Source organism: Podarcis melisellensis (genome assembly GCF_964234715.1).
Source record: "Podarcis melisellensis genome assembly, chromosome: 5".
In the NCBI taxonomy this organism is placed as follows: Eukaryota; Metazoa; Chordata; class Lepidosauria; order Squamata; family Lacertidae; genus Podarcis; species Podarcis melisellensis.
The window spans coordinates 95,759,802-95,776,056 of NC_138537.1; the positions used below are offsets into that span (position 1 = coordinate 95,759,802).

Below are 16,255 nucleotides of genomic sequence, written 5' to 3' on the forward strand. Positions count from 1 at the left end.
TTATTCATGCAGTGACATGCATAGTTACTCTGGTCCAGCTGAGGCGCCTTCCTCTTTACGTAATGTAGTGAATCTCTTGGTTTCCCATGGAATCCCTCCAATTCCATGAAAGCAGAAAGAAAACCTCCAAATTTGCTTTAAATTTTGCTTTAAGAGTGAATTCCCTTAAAATTATTCCGGTGTTGTGCAAGAGAACTCCTCTAACTCATAGTATTCGTTTTCCGTTTCAGCCTGGGGTGCAGTTTCAATATTAAGCAACTCAAAATCAAACAGATTTTGATGAAAAGAAGAGATCTGGACTGAAGTGCTCAGCTGCCGCCAGTAAACTTGCAGGCTGAGCCCTTTGATGACATGGTGTAGAGACATATTGCCCTCCCAGCTGATGCTACTAGTAGCAAAATTCAAAGCAAATTTGGAGGTTCTCTTTCTGTGCGACTTTTTGTGTATGAGTAAAGCTGGATTAGGACGCAGGTGGCGCTGTGGGTTAAAGCCTCAGCGCCTAGGACTTGCCGATCGAAAGGTCGGCGGTTCGAATCCCTGCGGCGGGGTGCGCTCCCGCTGCTCGGTCCCAGCGCCTGCCAACCTAGCAGTTCGAAAGCACCTCCGGGTGCAAGTAGATAAATAGGGACCGCTTACCAGCGGGAAGGTAAACGGCGTTTCCGTGTGCAGCTCTGGCTCGCCAGAGCAGCGATGTCACACTGGCCACGTGACCTGGAAGTGTCTCCGGACAGAGCTGGCCCCCGGCCTCTTAAGTGAGATGGGCGCACAACCCCAGAGTCTGTCAAGACTGGCCCGTACGGGCAGGGGTACCTTTACCTTTTTAAAGCTGGATCAGGGCCAGGAAGCACATGCTGCTGAAGTTATTTTGCACCATTTTCTTTATGTGTTATTTACATTGGTTAGGCATAACTAAAAAAATATTGTATTTTAGTATGAAATTAGAACATTCTAAAGGATAAAAAACAGTAATCCCTTTTCTTTCCTTTGCTGATAAAATTACAAGTGCCCCAAAGATTGTGTTTGTGTTTGTTTGTTTGTGTGTGTGTGTTTAATAGTTTTATACTGTTTATATTTATAATGATCCTGAGCAGTGCTTTTTTTCTTAAAAAATGTTTAGGGGTGCTCTCATTTTCCCACTCATATTGAAATACTGCAAAGGTAGATTCACACAAAATGTTTAGGGGTATGCGTACCTCTGTATTCCCCCAGAAAAAAACACTGATCCTGAGAAAGAATTTGGTTTGAAACAGGTTGCACTCAATAGAAGCCTTTTCCCTTTATGTTGCTGGAGGTTTCTTCCTTTCATTTCCCTGTGATTGGTGTCTCCCTATTTATTTTCCCGCTAAAGTGATGGGCAAACTCTCCTCAGCAATGGGTGATGACTAGAAACTGAAGAATAAGATTGCTCACTCCAACTCACGCCAAGGATCATAAATCAACTTGCAACTTTGGCTGGTCCTAACGTTGCCCTATCTTCTGCTGCTCCTCAAAATTTCATCCACTTGTTTTTGTCCATATCATGAACATTAATCATAGCTCAGTCATACCAGCCTCAAAGTGTCGTAGCTAAGTCTTCAGGGACCTGTGGGCAAATCGTAGTAAGTGCTAGAGTTTTTGTGGAAGAAGAAGTTGTGAAATCCCTCACCAAGTCTTGGGAAGATCTACAATCTGAATGACCCAAAGCTTATGCTTAAGCTCCATTCCCCCACTCCCTCTGATCCTTCGTTGTAATCCATGTATCATTACTGTAGTACACACTTGCATTTTCTTTTCAGATCCTCGGTTTATCAGCGCTCACCTGATCCCCGAAAGTGACAACCCGGAGGATGACAAGATCTATTTTTTCTTCCGTGAAAATGCAATTGATGGGGAGCATTCTGGAAAAGCTACACATGCCAGGATAGGACAGATCTGTAAGGTAAAACTGTGACTGGATGATGAATACACTCACAATCATATTCTTTCAGTTGTAAAGAAAGATCACTTCACTAATACCGGTATATTTAGTACTGTGGGTGGATGTGTCAAATAATAGGTATAAGGTACAATGGCCATATCCATGTGATGTGAGGAGGAATTAACAATGGTAAGCTTTGGGCTCAGTTTGAGTCCGGTTTGCTTAAACTAACTTTAGTTCAAACAAACCACAGTTGCCGAGTTCAAACAAAACATGGAACTGCAGTTTGTGCTGAAATAGAAGCAGAAGCTTTTGCTCTCCTGCTCTCGCAGCAAAAGAAGTAGAGAAACCCATGGTAATGCACAGGTCTGAGGCATTCTGTTCACCTGAACTGGGCCTGTAACTTCATGTAAGAACAGTTATTTCTCTTTTTAGGCTTATATTCCAGTCTTCATTTGGGAAGCTTGTGGTGAAAGCAGGTGTAACGTTTGTTGAGCAGCAGCAACAGTTTAGAAATGCTCTCGTTGTCTTTAAGTGAGATATACCTCTCCTCTTTGGGGTAAAGTTTGGAAAACTAGCAGCAAAAGTTACCTGAAAACAGGGCCGATGGACTGAAGCCAGCTACAAACCTTCTTCCTCCCCTCTGAACCTCATGGCGATTCTGCACAGAGAGTCACAAACCTCTGGTGCTATATTGCCGCTTCCAGTTCCAAACTGGACAAAGCCATGTGTAGAGCAGGGTTATTTTGGAGGAGGTGGGACCCTACGCATGGCTGCACTGAAGTGGGAACTCCCATGTGCCACTACAGCTTCACTGAGGGCTTCTCCACACTGACTTTTCCTCCACACTTTCCAGGTGCAGTCTGAGATTTCCTACACAATAAGCAGACTTTGTTTTTATGTCCTGACATGAGCTATTTCTTTTGTAGAATGACTTTGGTGGCCACAGAAGTCTCGTCAACAAGTGGACCACTTTCCTCAAAGCACGCCTGATTTGTTCGGTGCCAGGTCCCAACGGCATTGACACTCATTTTGATGAGCTCCGTAAGTGGTCAAAGTGTTTCTGAAGACAGAACCATTCTCTCTCTGGCCAGCTGCATGCTCATTACTAAATTGGCGGCTGTTTTTTGCTTCTTGCCCCTTATTTTATTTTATTTATTTTGACAGAGGATGTGTTTCTAATGAACTCAAAGGACCCTAAAACCCCAATCATCTATGGAGTGTTTACAACTTCCAGGTAGCGGACATATCATTTTACTTCTTGGGGGGGGGGGAGTGCATGGAGGCTGCCCGTTTTTAAAAGCTTTCTTTGTTAACATGGCCCTTTAAAGGAGAAGGCATTTTCTCAACCTTTGAACTGTTAGAAAAGTAGTAGATGTAAGAGGTTAATGAACTGGAGTTTTCCTATGAGCAATATATATATAATCGCTCAGAAGTCTGCGGCCACACAGTTTAAAAGAATGTGTGTGTGTTTTTCTGCATTAACCCTTTTCTTAGTATGTGTTGTATAGGAGGCCTAATTGCGTCTGGTGCCTATTGAATGCAAACTTTTTGTTTCTATTGACCTGGAAGCCAAATCCTGTCCCTATGTTTTTGCTTTGGCTCTTCAGAGAGAATTTACACACCATACAAGCAACAACTCCAGACCCTTTCAGAGGGTTGTCACTTGCCTGGTTTGTAAGCGCTCAAGGAAGCTGAGGCCCATGGGTGCTGGTCTGGTACTGGAGCTAGGGAGAAGAAGGGGACTTAAAGGGCATTAAATGCCTGCAGATCATGGAGGGAAGGGGAAATTAAAATGTGGATATAATTCTCTTATCAAAGTAAATTGTTTCGACTGAATCCCATTTTCAAAGCATCTCATTTTGATTTGGTTAGACAATTGCACAAGGTTGCTGTTGGCTTTTTTTGCGGCAGAAAATAAATAAATGGAAAGCTGGTATTTCTAGAACCTCTCTAATTTAGAAACAATTGCTTCTTTTTTTCTCTTCACCTATCTGTTTTTCCACCCTGTCTATTATTAGCAACATCTTTAAAGGATCGGCTGTGTGCATGTATAGCATGACGGACGTGAGGAGGGTGTTTCTGGGCCCATATGCTCACAGAGATGGTCCCAACTATCAATGGGTTCCCTACCAAGGAAGAGTCCCATACCCGCGACCAGGAACTGTAAGTGCCCTACTCACTGTGCAGCCAGGTGGTGCCCAAGCAGTATTGGCAGGCATTTATCTGGAGGGAAATACCACTGTTTTCTCTGTAGGGATAATTGTTGAGGAATCGCTCTAGAAGCATGCACATTGATTTCAGTGCGGTGTAGTGGTTAAGAGCGGTAGTCTCGTAATCTGGTGAACCGGGTTCACGTCTCCGCTCCTCCACATGCAGCTGCTGGGTGACCTTGGGCCAGTCACACTTCTCTGAAGTCTCTCAGCCCCACTCACCCCACAGAGTGTTTGTTGTGGGGGAGGAAGGGAAAGGAGAATGTTAGCCGCTTTGAGACTCCTTCGGGTAGTGATAAAGCAGGATATCAAATCCAACTCTTCTTTCATCCACCCAAAGCAGTCCATGAATTTCAATTGCCTATTGAAATAGTATTCCATGCCTTCTAACTGTGAAAGACATCTCATTTAAATGCCTTGATCTTGTGAACCACGCTGAGATATTATGATGAGAAGGGCGGTATACAAGTCTAATAATAAAAAATAAATAAAAATAAATTCTGAGTCAATCAATACATTCAGAGAAAAAGGTAGGGGATTTTTGGTGTTGAGGACCATAACACAGCCTAGAAACAAAATAAAAAAAATCCTTCCAGTAGCACCTTAGAGACCAACTAAGATTGTTATTGGTGTGAGATTTTGTGGTATCTGAAGAAGTGTGCATGCACACGAAAGCTGATACCAATAACAAAGTTGATCTCTAACGTGCTACTGGAAGGAATTTTTTTTATTTTGTTTCTACTATGACCAACACAGCTACCTACCTGTAAGCATAACACAGTGTGTTTTTCCACATACTATGAAGTGGCATCTTTCTGAGAGGTCCATACATGTGTTTTTTCTGAATATGTGTCCCAACCCTAGTATACTGTACTGATAAAAAGAAAAAAAAAACCAACATCCAAGGACAGAACTATGTAGCAAAAACCAAACGTAATTTGGCCATTGGACCTATTAAATGTTCTGCGGATGACTTCAGAGTGAACATGCATGAAATTGTACTGCACACCTCTAATAATCTTTTATTTGCCAGCCCCCTTAAGTGCAGTAAACCTGCGCCCCATTGAGATTCACAGGCTTGTCTGCACAGCCAAATAATTTATATTTGTTTGTTTATTATTTATTGAACTTATATACCGCTCTATACCCAGAGGTCTCATGGTGGTTCACAGAAGTACTAAAGTACTTATCTACTGCCCGCTCACAAAACATCAGGCTGCTGTACAGCAAGATAAAAAATATTTAAAAGTGGTGTAAAGCAATCATTGAAATGATCATTACAATTGCGTGTCAAGGTCCCCAGGTCCACCCCAATAACTCACACATCACACAGATTTTTGTTTAAGATTTTTGGCATACTTTTGGCCACAACTTTATTAAAATACAAATTTGTGAGTGGTTGCTTAGGCATTGGTTGCGACTATCTGCCCCCACCGTGGGGGACAGACTGACATTCCGCATGATGCGAAAGTCAGAAAAGGGGAATACACTTGGGGGTAGTGTCAGAGCAGGGAACCTGCCCTCAGCCCTCCCCAAATGCAACCAGGAGATCATTGCTATGGCCCGAGCCCCCTTGACAGAGTGGACAAGCAATAGCTAGCCCCCAATTCCTTTAACAGAATCCCTTGCAGCTTCAGCATTAGGGGTCAGGCACAGCCAACCCATGCCCCTCAACCAACCAAACCATAAACCAATGCCTAACCGCAACCTTACAAGTTGTGACGATTTGCTACGCAGTAGACAAAAAAACAAATGGCCCCAGCCAATCAGCCAGATGGACAAAATTCCTACCAGGCCTCCACTCCAAAGCAGACGACCCCATGACAGGCATAGCAAGGTCAAAGCGAACAACCCTATTCTAGGGAGGGAGGGAGGGGCAATCCGATGCACAGGCGAAAAGAGGAAGCCCTAGCCTCGTGCAAGAAGTTTCACCATTTCTAGCTGTCAATCAACAAATGGCAACATTAACTTCTTCCCAACAACAAGGGAAGCCCCAATCGCATCAGTGGCCAACGGTCGATTAGCCCGCCCCCAACTTTGGAGTGTCCTGGCGGCCCCCACTGCAACACGTGCTCTCCATGAAGGAGAACACGCTTTGCACACAACCATGGGGGAAGGACAGTTCAGCTCATCTCCAATATACGTTTTGCAGAGGAACGGGCCGTGTTAATCCGCTCCAAGGGCAGCTTTTGGTAGGCCCTGGATTATGCAGAGGCAACATGGATTTTTAGTTTCACAGCTTCCATTTAAAGCACTAGGGATTCAAACAAGAAATCAATACAATATATGAAGGATGGATTCCTTGAAATGATTTAGCACTTAGGTTTCCTAAGGGATCCCAGCATACCATTGAACTGGGGAATTTGAGAGGGGAAAGTGCCCACAGCGTCCTTGGACGTCTCGTCGTATGTTCGCTCCTTGTAAATTCAACGTTTATAGATGGCTGGATGAAAATGATCAAGACAGTCCATTTAGAAAATCCAAAAAGATTATTCACACATGTTCTTGTATATGAATTCCCAGCTGCATTAACAATACTTAGCACTTCTAAATTACTTTTCTTGTTCAAAGCACTTCTCATACATTATCCGATTAATCATTATCTAATTAATGCAAGTAATCAGTATTGCACTCCATCTGGAAAATCAAGATTGCCTTTGGGATGTGAAATATGGAATTTTTTTTAATGCAAAATTGCTATAAGCTATGAAAAAACTGTTGTTAATTGTTGGTATTATTTAACTGCTAGAATGTGGCATTGATAACAAAAAACAGAAGAAGGGAACCTGCGGTTTTTCTGGTTTTTAATTGTGTTTGATATGCAATTATCTCAGGCTCTGATATTCACTAATAAAAGTGGATACTTGAGTTTTGTTGCTAGGAAAAAGCACATAATAAAATGATACCTAATATATGATAAAAACCAGGCTACATAGAACTGGTGCTGCGATGGAGGACATCGTCCTATTCTTTTAAAACACATGTGTTGTTGTTTTTAATGTCCTCCCTGATGAATTGTTAATAAGAAGATAGCTATGATAATTGATTTTTCTCCCTACAGAGCGTGTTGCAAGATCAGGATTGTTGTTTAATTACATTTTGGCTTTCAAGTGCTGCATGTTTTAGGAATACATAGGCGATGCAGGTTATTGCAACACTAGGGCATTTGTGTTCTTAAATCAAAGGAAATGAACACAAAGTATAATAATGCTATCAATATTTTACACTTCAAGTGTTCAAAGCACTTTACACGTCTTTAGGAATGAGGCGAGAGGGAAGCTTGAAATGTGAACTTGAACACGGCTGCCCCAATTCAGGTTGAGTAAAGCCCCCGTTGAGCTTGGTCCAAATTCACCTGGTACCACCTCCCCCTTCCCCAAGCTCAGAATTGTTTGGACTTGGAGTAAGAGGTGAAGGCAAATCTTGATAACAGCACGATTTATCTGAATGCTCGGGCCACTATTATTATTATCCCCATAAAATGCAATTTACCTACAGACACTTAGCAATGCTGAGATTTGAATTCAGCAAGTCACTGGCTTGCATATACTGGAAGGATTGTATATCCCAACACAGATTGACTCATCTATCTCTATAGAGTAGACCTATTAAAATAAAGGACACTACTAATAGAACCTCTGAGCAGGACTAGCATTGGACACAGTATGATGATGATGCAGCAGCACCATGTGAAAACCTAAGGTTGTTGTGAAGACTTCAGTGTATACACTGAGGAAATGGGAATTTCACTGTTGTAATCTCTTGACAATATTCTCTTTTGCCATCCCCCTCCCCAGTGTCCAAGCAAAACATTTGGTGGCTTTGACTCAACCAAGGATCTTCCTGATGAAGTCATCACATTCGCAAGAAGCCACCCAGCGATGTACAACCCTGTATTTCCCATCAATAATCGCCCCATAATGATCAAAACAGATTTGGATTACCAGTTCACACAAATCGTGGTCGATCGGGTAGATGCAGAAGATGGCCAGTATGACGTCATGTTCATTGGGACAGGTAAGGCTCCGCAAACCTCTTTAGAAAGTGAATGGAAAGCAGAGCAGAAGAGTCCAAGATGTTTGGCATTCCTTCTGTGCAAGTACTGTCAACGTGAATGGACTTGCACCAAAGCAGTTTTTAGTGGAAAGTAGCCAGTGCTATATTTCTAAAACAAGAGGTGCCAAAACTCACCATGAACGCCTCCCTTGTTCTCTTTGAATGGCAATGGCACCTGCCTGAGAGGTGCTGGAACTGAGGTCCAGTGGGTTCCTGCTGAAAAAGAGCCCTGTCTGTGTCTTCTAGTGTGGCTCACTGAATTGCTTAGAAGCAAGGCTCGACTCTATTTTGGGTGGACTGCAATTTACTTGATTGACGTAATGACCACATCCATTTAAATAACTCTAGACCCAATTTCTCACTGGATGATAAACTTGTGTCCGGACTATGCCATTTCAGTTTGTAGCTTGGGGCTTGCACATTTGAATAATTTCCCATATCCAAAATACTTCCCCAAAATAAATGTCCTGAATATAGCACGTTAGAGAGCACGCTAGTCCAAAGCACTTTGTATGCAGCAGCCTTTAGTTCTGTTTTCTCCCTTCTGGTCCAGGAGCTGCCAACCCCTGGGGACTCCCAATTTAATACTAATTCAATTAAAGCTTGAATTAAGTTCAAGCTGTGTGTGACTTCAGTCTTTTTTTCCCCTGATCTCTGGAAAAGCAAGACTGTCTCCTTGTCTTCCACTCTGCAGTCTTACCCAGCTCACAGCCAGCAGACGTCCATCTTAAATCTCATCTGAGCCTGACAGTTACCTTGGCAATGTGGTATGGTTGATTAATCTCAGAGAACAACATTTTAATTCCCACTATAGCAAGGGCCACAGCAGCGTCACTTAAACAAAAATAAATGCTAAATGAAAATACCACCATCTTTTCCCGAGGTCTAGTGCAAGTTAAGAAGGAAGTAAGTTATGTTGTTTCCCTGAGTCCTAGCGGAAAGGAAATGTGATTAATTCAGCATTGTTGTTGTTTTAAGTATACATCTGGATACTTTGCTCTAACTCTCACCTCAGCGATGGTTCACTTCAATCCCTCTCCTCTCCAGCAGACCAAAATGCATATTTTTGCCCTCATAATTTGACTTGAGGGCAGGAGCGGATCATTTAACACAGTCTCGAGTCCATCTTTCAGTAAACGTGAATTAATAACAGTAATTTTATCTTGTAAGATGAGTTACTCGCCAAAGCTTGCAGATCTGAAATGAGGGGCCTGGTTCACTTTGTGTGAAATTGTTTGAAATATTATTCCACGTAAGCCTGATCTTGAGTACAGATAAAACTTCGCTTTGGATGCCTGAGGCCTGATCAGAGACACTGTAGGGTTTAACACATTGTGCATTTGACCTCAGAGGCTTTAGAGAGCAGCAAGCCACTAATGGGGGGGGGGGAGGTCCCTCTTAAAATAGAACTATTTATCTTAAAGATTTAATGCCTATCTGCTAGTCTGACTTCTTTGGCTTTGTCAAACCTCTGTTGTAGAATTCAAAATGTTTTAAACGTGGCAATAATCCAGTTCTCCATTACTTTGTAGTGGTCTCTCCTTCTGCTGCAAGAACTTAAATCTTCCAGTCTTTGATGCTGACAAAATTGATATAGACTTTGTTTAAAACGGTAGCTTCTGAATGACATCCTTTGCCCCCCCCCCCCCGCATCCCCGCACAACTTCTAAGCTTAGTAAAGTGTTTTTATCCCCTTCCCCTCTTCCACCTGGAATACTCCGTTAAGAAAAACTGACAATTTGCAGGTCAGTTATTCTGCAGTGTTGGGTGAAGCGATTTGACTGCCTACGGCAGGGGAAGCTTTTCACAGTAGAGGGAGAAATGTTATCACTGGCTGCCCAAAAAGGAAAAAAAAAGCTGCCGTTGGAGGCAGATGAACAGCGGCAGGGCCAAAAGTCGGTAATCCTGCACACACAGGATACATTTAAAGGAAATTATTTCCCCTATAATACTGGGCTCTTTAATTTGCCCCTTGCAAACAGTTCTCAGCAACCCTGCAACAGACTAGCTATCGCCTAGCACCATCACTATACAGTGATACCTCTAGATGCGAACGGGATCCGTTCCAGAGCCCCGTTCGCATCTAGAAGCGAACGTAACCAGCGACAGCACGTCTGCACATGCGCGCATCGCTTTTCGCCGTTTCTGCGCATACGCGTGAAGTCATTCTGAGCGTCTGCACATGCGCAAGCGGCGAAACCTGGAAGTAACACGCTCTGTTACTTCCGGGTTGCCGTGGAACGCAACTGGAACGCGCTCATCCCAAAGCACATTCAACCCGAGGTATGACTGTACAGTCATACCTCATGTTATGTTTGCTTCATGTTACATTTTTTCAGGTTGCTTCCTGCGGCGACCCGGAAGTAGCACTAAATCACGCTTTGCGCATGCACACAAGTGCCAAATCGCACCGTGCACCTGCGCAGATACGGCACTTCAGGTTGTGGGCTTTTCATGTTGCGAATGGATCCTATTTGCAACCAGAGGTACCACTGTACACCTTTAGGCGCCAGGCAAAAATGTACCTTTTCAACCAGGCCTTTGCCTGACTTGATTTACATCCTATACCCTGTTTAAAAATGCTGGCTCTTTTGGGGTTGTTGTTTTATTGGGTTGCTGGTTTTGTTTTGATTTTATGTATTTTATATTTTATGTGAACCGCCCTGAGACCCAGTGGCGTAGCGTGGGTTGTCAGCACCCGGGGCAAGGCAAATAATTTGTGCCCCCTAACCCGTGGATTTGCGCCCCCTAACCCTAACCCCCAGATGTTGCGCCCGGTGTGGCCGGCCCCCCCTGCACCCCCACGCTACTCCACTGCTGAGACCTTTGGGTACAGAGCGGTATAGAAATTATATATATATAAAATTGGGACTTGGGACCCCAAGGGTCATATAGTCTAATGCAGGACTCTCAACTCAAACTCTGCACCGTTTGGAATCACCAGCTGATTCCTAACAGATCTGACAACTTAATTAATTTGGTAGCACCCTCCAGCTGTCTGTGCGTCCCCATGAAGTCTCACTTTCACATCTGCCCTTGTATTGTTATTTTTAAAAAGAAAGAAAAAGAAAAAGAAAACATGGAATACTTTGGACTTGAGAATAAATCATAAAATGTAGCCCTGGCTGATCCTGTGTATTCCTGGCTTTTGTGGCAGCTGACATTTCATTGGTAACATTACACTGCCCTGTTCATTTGCTGACAGCTAAAATGGGTCCAGGGTTCAGATTTTGGGGGTTTTTTTGCAATTAAAAGATTTCAATATAATCCTTCTTTGGAAACTTTTAAGAACTTTTGAGATCATTTTGAAGGTAAGTGGGTATTGTATGGAGCCGACTCTAAAGAACGCATTGCTGCATAATCCCCTTTTTGAAATACGATAATTTGTATTGTGGGAAACATAAAACTTCTGTAGATCTGAGATTGGACTGCTCTTGGACTCAAGGGGGAAAATGGTATCTGTCTTTATTTCAGATATTGGGACAGTTTTGAAAGTAGTTTCTATCCCCAAAGAGACCTGGCATGATTTGGAGGAAGTTTTGCTGGAAGAAATGACAGTCTTTCGGGTGAGTGTGATTGAAAAGTTGGTTATCTGTTTTCGCTCCCCTGCTGCTGCCTCCACCACCCCCCACCCCCTGCAGGCAGCTGCAGAGACAGGGTTTATTGTGGAAGAGTCCAGCAAACCTTTCTAATTAGCTTCTCAATTAGAGATTCAGGCACTAGTCAAAATAAACCTCAGAGCTTTCAGTGCCAGTTGTGAGCTAATAGCAAAAATTATATTGCTGACTCTCCTCCCCTCCTTGTTCACTGGGCCGCTAAAACCAATAGATATGACTGTTTGCAATTTACAGTGAAAACCATCTGTAACATTTGAAGGTCTGGCTGCCTGTCTTCTCCCCAGAAAAATATACAGAATTAATTCTACATCTGGGCATATGACATGAAGACAAAGGCGTAGTGAAAAGTCTGTTATCTGACATTGAGGGTTTCTATGACATGACAATTAAGAATAATTTTGAAGAAGTACACAATGTAGGCGAAAGTTGGCATGGTTTTAGGAGCTGATTTCCAATGCATGTTTTTGTTTAAATGGATTTTGATCTCGTGCCATCCGGGGGAGTATGAAGAAAATGAGAAGATAAAGCTGAGATTGAGGTGTACTGCCGATTAATCAACTTGATTCAATAAACATTTTGATCAGTTAAAAACTTGTCCCATAGTCAGTCAGGCAGATTTTTTAAAAAATGAGTTACTTTAATGTAAGAATTTACAAATTATCTTGGAAGTGGGATTCCACATCTTTCCTACGCAGCGAGAGATGCCTTTTTAAAGATGATGCCAACTGCAACATATGGAAGCATTGTCTAGAAACAAAGGGAATGCTTCTGACCTAGATGGACCAAGCGTTTGAGAGCTTCCTGTCTTTCATCAGAATTCTTGTTTATTTATCTGCAAATTGTTGTAAATTTAATCAATTGATTGTCAATGTTAAAATTTAACAGGCTAAGATTTTAAAAAAGAAAGAAAATGACAGCCCTGTTCTGATTCACAAATCCTCTCAGGCTGTCCCATGTCAAGATTTCCCTTCTCCTAGAAGCAGCATCCTACAAAGCGAGACTTCTTGGTTTCCACCCATCCCAATACTTGCTTGCTTTGCCTTATGAATAGGCACCATGTTATTTGGGCCATGTTTTCTAGGACTGTTTGCATGCAACGTTCTGGGCTTTACATCGGAAGTGCAACCTGTGTGTGAATGAGCCACTGACTCAATGAGGCGTGCCTCATTGTCAGGCTCTGGTTAATTGAGCAGTGGGTATCTGAACCCCTGGTTTTGAACAAGAAATAAATCTCAAGGAATGAGATGAAATCACAAGAGTCGCTGGTGGCCTGTGGTTGTTTTCTCTGTTGCCTGCAGCAAATCAGCTACTTATAGTATAAAGCAGTCTAGATGCCACGCTCCGTTAAGCCAAAAATTAAAGAGACAAGCCAAGAACTTAATTTCTAAAAGGAGAGGTGCTTTGTCTCACTTTCTGGAACAAATCATGTCTTCTGTCCTGGAGGTTTTTGCCTTATGTTTCAGATGCCTTGAAGTAGGTTATGGTGACTCAGATTGGGGGGGGGGGAGAGAGAGAGAGGACCATTGTATCACATTTTCCAGCCTTGAAAAAGTGGTTTCCAACATTTGGTTTTGAGTCCCACCACCTGTGCTGGGGTGGGCATGGAGCTGTGACTAGTAGTTGACCCATGCAAGTCTGGGGCTGAGCCAGAACAGTATCTGATCAAACAGAAACAGAGGCTGGCAGAATCTAGCGAGGTGAGTCCTTAGCCAAAAAAAGCGGGTGGACTCGGTGATGGAACTGACAGCAAAAACATCTTTGACAGCTGACATGGAGGCTGAAACTCCACCCTTAGTGGCTGTTGCATATGTCGGCAGGAGGACGGGTGCTTAGCTACCTCCTTGTCTACTGCTTTCCGCTTGTCCCAAGCTACTTCCAAAGTCCAAAGTGGCTTAGCAGTCAGGAGAGAAAGTGGTAGGAGAAAGACAGGCTTGGCAAAGGCGCTATTTGGCGTGGCGGTGCAGATTTGCCCTTGCTTTGCCCTTGAAGGGCAAAACGAAAAGGTGGGAAGAGGGGACCACCAGAAACTGTTAGAAGGAGGCATTGCAATTCCTTTGCTCCCTTGCTGCGTTGAACACCCTGGTGTGCAGGTGCCTGGGGATGCAAATACCTGAACATTCAGCATGACCAAGAGCTCCTTATCAGCTGTCATAAAATACTATTGAAATTATTCTCCTTGCAGGTGCAGCTGGAGTTTGAAGGGGGGTTGGTTAATGCGCCAAAGGAATCGAGTCCTAGGTAGAAATCTGATACAAAGTTTCAATGCAACCCATCACTTTTGAGTTTTCACATATCCCTGGGGTGGGTGGATCTAATTTTATGTCACCAAAGAATGAATTTAACAGTCTGAGTTGCAGAATGCCGAACACAACACTTTTCATTGACAGCTCCAGCCAAACTGAAGGCATTCCAGATGTATTGCACTGATAACAAATGCCTTTTTAACCTGATTTGTGCAGTGTCTCCCTGAACAGCTGAGCAAACATTTCGGCAAGGCCTGTAATTGATGCCTTCCAATACCAAGTTTAATAACCCATTTGCACTGGAGAGTCTGCATGCTTAGCATCTACTGAGCCATATCCAGTTCCCCATGGGCTTGCCAGGGGTGAAGTGTGAAAGCTTGAAGCGGGCTATGTCAGCGTACCTTGATAGAAACTGAGCCCGTATGAGGAAACTATAAGAAAATAGAAAGGTCTACAATCCATAAGACAGATCTACACATATTCCTCAGTGTGGAATTTCTACCAGAAGTAGCAGCCCTGATCGGAGTTGTCCCCCTCTACATACCATTTTGCATATTTACTGGTATGGCGACATCATCATGATCTGCAGTTCCCTGTCCCCCTAGCAGTTGCCAATATTATGAAGCAAAGGAGTCACACAGCAGTTGATAAGTCCTGAAGAAGAGGGACCCTGGTTAGCTTCAGTATGATGCTAAGCCATGGTTAAAGGGGGGATGATTCCCACTGAGAAAGGGACATAGGTGTGCATTCCTGAAGCTGGCTCCCAATTTGCAAACCGCTGCTTTTGGAGGGCTGCTATGACGCCTCCACTGGACCTTTGTAGAATGCATGCTTGATTAATCCTTGTGTTGAGTTTCAACATGCACAATTGCGCAGGCACGAATGCATTTGAATGCATCCATAGCAACAACGGCGTTTCAGCGTGAAAGTCAGTAAGAGCAATCCACGGCGAGGCACCCAATTCTCATCGTCTTAAGGGAAGCAGCTAATGAAAGCATCTTTGCTGTAACTGTAACTCTCTTTTCCAGGAACCCACAGCTATTTCAGCCATGAAGATTTCCACAAAGCAGGTACTGTACATATAATCGTGAGACTCTTAAATATTTATTGGGTCCCATATTTCAGAGACCTTAACTTGCTTGCCTGAAAAGATATTGATGCCAGCTGCCTCCCGTTCCTTTTCATAAATGTTTCTAGTTTCTTATGAAAATTCTGACAGACAAAGAAGAGGGAAAGTCTTTACGTGTGATTCGCTAGCTATGAAGTGCAAATGAACTGCCTAATTATGGTAGTCTCTGAAACAAAGATCCTTGTTCCAAGCTCTAGAGGTGTTGCATCCCCAGGAGTCACTGGCTGCAGGTCATGAGGGTCAAATCTCCTGTTCTCCAACATTCGCACAATCACTACCGGGCTTCCTTCTCACCTGCTTCTTCCTCTATAACACTAACTAGAGCTAATGAATGTGCAAAATGCACTTTTACAAAGACCCATTGATCACAATGGAAGTGTTTAATGCAGGGGTCAACAAAGTTTTTCAGCAGGGGGCCGGTCCACTGTCCCTCAGACCTTGTGGGGGGCCAGACTATATTTTGGAGAGAGAAAAATGAACTAATTCCTATGCCCCACAAATAACCCAGGGATGCATTTTAAATAAAAGCACACATTCTACTCATGTAAAAACATGCTGATTCCCGGACCGTCCATGGGCTGGATTGAGAAGGCGATTGGGCCGGATCCGCCTTAGTTTGCCTACCGATGAACTAGGGGCGAATGAATGTGCAAGATTCACTTTTACAAAGACCCATTGATCACAATGGAAGTTTTCAGTGTATAGCGACTGCTTTATACAAAGTGGGAGTTGCCATGCTATCAATGTCAAGCAATTGCTACCCATCTGGAACCACCATGAGCTGGTGATTTCCAGGATGCAGGAAGCCAGCCTGGCTTGTGTTTTAACATGCTAAATTCAGGGGTCCCTTGTTTGGCACAGTTTTAACTCCCCCAGCCTTGACTGAGTCTTACTTTGTTTGGACTCAGGAATATAGGGGAACGTGGCCCTCCACAAATGCATGACAGTACTTTGGCAGTCAGAATTTGGGAGGCACTTCAGAGATGACGAAGGGAAGACATGAAAGAGGAGCCATTCTGGCAAAGGAACCCAGAGGGCTTGGTTCCCATAGCACACTCTAGCACCTTGCACCATAGCTGTCAACCTTCCCTTTTTTTGCT

At 43.4% G+C, this 16,255-nt stretch overlaps 1 protein-coding gene across 1 annotated transcript in view; it reads left to right on the forward strand.

Moving 5' to 3' along the window:
- SEMA3A (semaphorin 3A) overlaps window positions 1-16,255 on the forward strand; it is a 185,658-nt gene that overhangs the window by 149,737 nt on the left and 19,666 nt on the right. Inside the window, exons 7-13 of the mRNA XM_081911733.1 lie at window positions 1,776-1,918; window positions 2,827-2,941; window positions 3,065-3,134; window positions 3,919-4,063; window positions 7,908-8,127; window positions 11,641-11,732; window positions 15,055-15,096. Coding sequence (XP_081767859.1) covers window positions 1,776-1,918; window positions 2,827-2,941; window positions 3,065-3,134; window positions 3,919-4,063; window positions 7,908-8,127; window positions 11,641-11,732; window positions 15,055-15,096 — 827 coding nt within the window. The remainder of the gene's footprint in view (window positions 1-1,775; window positions 1,919-2,826; window positions 2,942-3,064; window positions 3,135-3,918; window positions 4,064-7,907; window positions 8,128-11,640; window positions 11,733-15,054; window positions 15,097-16,255) is intronic.